This window comes from Petaurus breviceps, unplaced genomic scaffold (assembly GCF_028583685.1).
Source record: "Petaurus breviceps papuanus isolate PSGF00001 unplaced genomic scaffold, PetGlider_PUasm1.0 98, whole genome shotgun sequence".
NCBI classification, from domain to species: domain Eukaryota; kingdom Metazoa; phylum Chordata; class Mammalia; order Diprotodontia; family Petauridae; genus Petaurus; species Petaurus breviceps.
Genome location: NW_027187460.1, coordinates 42478586 through 42482529, shown reverse-complemented (window position 1 = coordinate 42482529; position 3944 = coordinate 42478586). Strand labels below are relative to the sequence as shown.

General features: G+C 36.0%; 1 protein-coding gene across 1 annotated transcript; it reads left to right on the top strand.

Moving 5' to 3' along the window:
• The first annotated feature begins 1616 nt into the window (after nucleotides 1-1616).
• Nucleotides 1617-1883, top strand: LOC138155920 (small ubiquitin-related modifier 1-like). The gene has a single exon (XM_069081210.1). It carries the CDS (start codon nucleotides 1617-1619, stop codon nucleotides 1881-1883), a length of 267 nt encoding a protein of 88 aa, XP_068937311.1.
• Nucleotides 1884-3944: the final 2061 nt, after the last annotated feature.

Genomic DNA, 3944 nt, shown 5'->3' with positions numbered 1-3944 from the left:
CCTTCCTTCCTTCCTTCCTTCCTTCCTTCCTTCCTTCCTTCCTTTCTTTCTTTCTTTCTTTCTTTCTTTCTTTCTTTCTTTCTTTCTTTCTTTCTTTCTTTCTTTCTTTCTTTCTTTCTTTCTCTCCCACCCCCCCACAACTATATTCATGAAATTCAAAAATTACTTTTGTTCCTCCAATTATTACCATTAATTACAAGCAGATAAAATACCACCACCTTTCTACACATCTCAATCTTTGTAGGATTCTCTGCCTGCTTTTTCATCTGCGGAATTTATCCTTCAAAAAATTGTGCTATGGGCTTAGACATGGAGCTCAATAAACTTATTTATCTCATCACTTATGAGGTCCTTTAAATGTGATACACTTTTTTCTATCACCTGACAACAGGCATAATAGGAGCTTTTTTTTTTTTAATTCTCCAAATTGTGAAGGAGGACATGGAAACTTTTATTTCATATCCCTAAATTTGGTTGAAATGGCAAGTTTGAAAATTCAATTGTTACCTGCCAATCTCAGAAGTAAGGAGCACATTGTTTGAACATTTAAGGAATGTGGGATATATAATTGCATTATTATACACAAATTATTCTAAATAGTGCTCTTTAGAATTCCTTCCTAAGTCCTATAGCAGAGAGATTTTCTGAAGTAGCTATGGTATTTATTGATTTTTAAAAGAATCATTAAAAGACTCTTCTAAAATAAGGAATTAAAGACTCTATACCCCTCACAATAAAAAAAAAAATCAAATGGCCTAATTTTATTGCTCCCACCCTTCCAATAAGAAAAACAAAACCTGGTGGGTGGAGTCAAGATGGTGGAGTAGAAGCAGGACTTCCCCGCTGTTCCAGCTTCCACGTTCCCCAATCCATGTAAAAAGGGACTTTATGGGGGCAGTCAGGTAGCACAGTGAGTAAGAGCACCGGCTCCAGGGTCGGGATGACCTGGATCTAATCCGGGCTCAGATACTCAGCACAACACCCAGAAATAACTGGCCATGTAAGCTTGAGCAAGTTACTTAACCCCGATTGCTTTAAAAAAAAGGGGGGGGGGACTCTAAACAAACTTTGGAGCTTCAGAATTGTAATGGGAATGTAAATTTTAAAGATCTTCCCTGCCCCTAGGATAAAGTGTACCTGGAGCCAGGGGTGGGAGGCTTGTTTTACAGTAGATACTTTTTGATTGGCCAGTGAGTCAATAAGGTTGTTACATTCTCTGAGCCAGGAGAAGGCTATATTAGCCCTGATGTGTAGCTTCATTTTGGGGCTCACTTTGAGAAGTGTTCTGTGATTTGATGAAACTCTGGGAAGCCGTTGTTGAGAGTCCCCTGGCTTTGAAACCCAGATGTTGATTTCGTATAGATGTAATGGTCGGACAATTTGAAAATGTCTACTTGATCTGTTTTTCTGTCTTGATAATTGTATTTGTATACTCTGAAGCTCGGGGTGCTGACCTTTTTTCCCTGAACAAGGTAAATGATACATGTTTGACTGATTAAAGTAAGCTTGTTAACTGATTTTGAGTTGCTTTCTTTTATCAAAGCAAAGCTAAGAACCTGTGTTGGCAGATGCCCTGGGGACGCTCTCAACATCCCTGGGGAAAAGGAGCCTTTGCCATGTCTGACCAGGAAACCAACTCTTCTGCTGAGGACTTAGGGGAAAAGAAAGAAGGACAATTCATTAAACTTAAAGTCACTGAGCAGGACAGCAATGAAATTTACTTCAAGGTGAAAATAACAACACATCTCAAAAAACTCAGAGAATCATACTGTCAAAGAAAGCGTGTTCCAATGCACTCACTCAGGTTTCTGTTTGAAGGTCAGAGAATTGCTGATGATTATATTATAAAAGAGCTGGGCATGAAGGGAAGAATATGTGATTGAAGTTTATCAGGAACAGATATGGGTCATTTAGCAGTTTAGATCATCTGGTTTTTTTTTCTTTTCCTTTAATCCTTTTTTTAAATTTTTAAACAAGTTCTTTCATTATATGATGTTTTCTTTTTTCTTTTTTTTTAATTTAATATCTGTTTTTAAAACTTTGATTTCCAGATTCTTTCCCTTCTTCCCTCCTCATCTACCCCCACTGGGAAGATAAGCAATTCAATATAGGTTGTACACAAAACATTTACTTAGTAGATATGTTGTGAAAAGCTAACTATATTTCCCTCCATTCTATCCTACTCCTCAGTTATTCTATTTTGTACTTTGACCCTATTGCTTTTCAAAAGTGTGTGCTTCTAGCTACTCCTCCCAATATTCCCTCCCTTCTATCATAATCCCTCTTATCCCCTTCCCCCCTAGTTTCTTGTATTGAAAGATATCCAATTAAGTGTGTATGTTATGCTCTCCTTAAGCCAAATTCAATGTGAGTATGATTGACCCATTCCCTTTCACCTTCCTCTTCTTCCCCTATATTGTGACAGTTTTGTGTTGCCTCTTTTACATGAAGTAACTTACCCTATTCTATCTCTCCCTATCTCTTTGTTTCATTATATTCCTCTGAAATTTATTTTTAGATATCATTCCTTCCTATTCATCTCATCCTGTGTCATCTTTCTATGTGTACATGTACACATATACACACCCACTGACATGTATTTATATACTCATATACCCTCCTATATAATCATATATGCATGCATGCATGTATGTATATTCCCTTCAACTATACTCATATTGAGAAAAGTCTCATGAGTTATAATTATTGTTTTTCCATGTAGGAATGTATATAGTTCAACTGGAATAAGTTCCTTATGACTTCTTTTTCTTGTTTACCTTCTCATGCTTCTCTTACTTCTTGTATTTGAAAGTCAAATTTTCTGTTCAGTTCTGTTTTTTTTAATCAAGAATACTTCAAAGTCCTCTATTTCATTGAATACCTTTATTTTCCCCTGAAGCATTATACTAAGTTTTGCTGAGTAGGTGATTCTTGGTTTTCATCCTATCTCCTTCAGCCTCCAGGTTATCTTATACCAAGCCCTTTGATGCCTTAATGTAGAAGCTGTTAGATCTTGTGCTATTCTGATTTTTTTTCCCACAATACTCAATTTGTTTCTTCCTGTATGCTCGTAATGTTTTCTCCTTGACCTGGGAAAACTGGAATTTGGCTGTTATATTCCAAGGAATTTTCTTTTTGGGATTTTTTTTGAAGAGGCAAATGGTCAATTCTTTCCATTTATATTTTGCCTTTGTTTCTAGGATATCAGGGCAATTTTCCTTGAGAATTTTTTGAAGGATGATTTCTAGGTTCTTTTTTGATCATGGCTTTCATGTAATTCATAATTTTTAAATTATCTCCTCTGGATCTATTTTCCAGGTCGGTGGTTTTTCCAGTGGGATATTTCACATTGACTTCTATTCTTTCATTTGTTTGTATCTGTTTTATAGTATCTTGATTTCTCATAAAATCACTAGCTTCCATTTTCTCCAATCTAATCTTGAAAGAATTATCCTCTTCAGTGAATTTTTAAATTCCTTTTCCATCAGGGTAATTTGACTGTTTAAGGCATTCCTCTCCTCATTGCTTTTTGGTCCTCTTTTGCCATTAGAGTTAGTCTATTTTTTTGGAGGGGGAAAGGTAGGGCAATTTGGTTTGTGACTTGCCCACAGTCACATGGCTAGTTTTGTGTTAAGTGTCTGAGGCTGGATTTGAACTCAGGTCCTTCTGACTCCAGGGCCAGTGCTCTATTCACTGTGTCACCTAGCTGCCCCAAGTTAGTCTATTTTTAAGGTGTTATTTTCTTCAGTATTTTGGGGGGTCTCCTTTAGCAGGATGTTGAATTGCTTTTCATAATTTACTTGCATCATTCTCATTTCTCTTCCCAATTTTTCCTCCACTCCCTTTACTATATTTTCAAAATCTTTCTTGAGTTCCTCCATGGTCTGTAACCAATTCATATATATATATATATATATATATATATATATATATATATATATATA

What these genes read in the sequence shown, in the direction of transcription:
- LOC138155920 (XM_069081210.1), top strand. Translation starts at nt 1,617, where the DNA reads ATGTCTGACCAGGAAACCAACTCTTCTGCTGAGGACTTAGGGGAAAAG.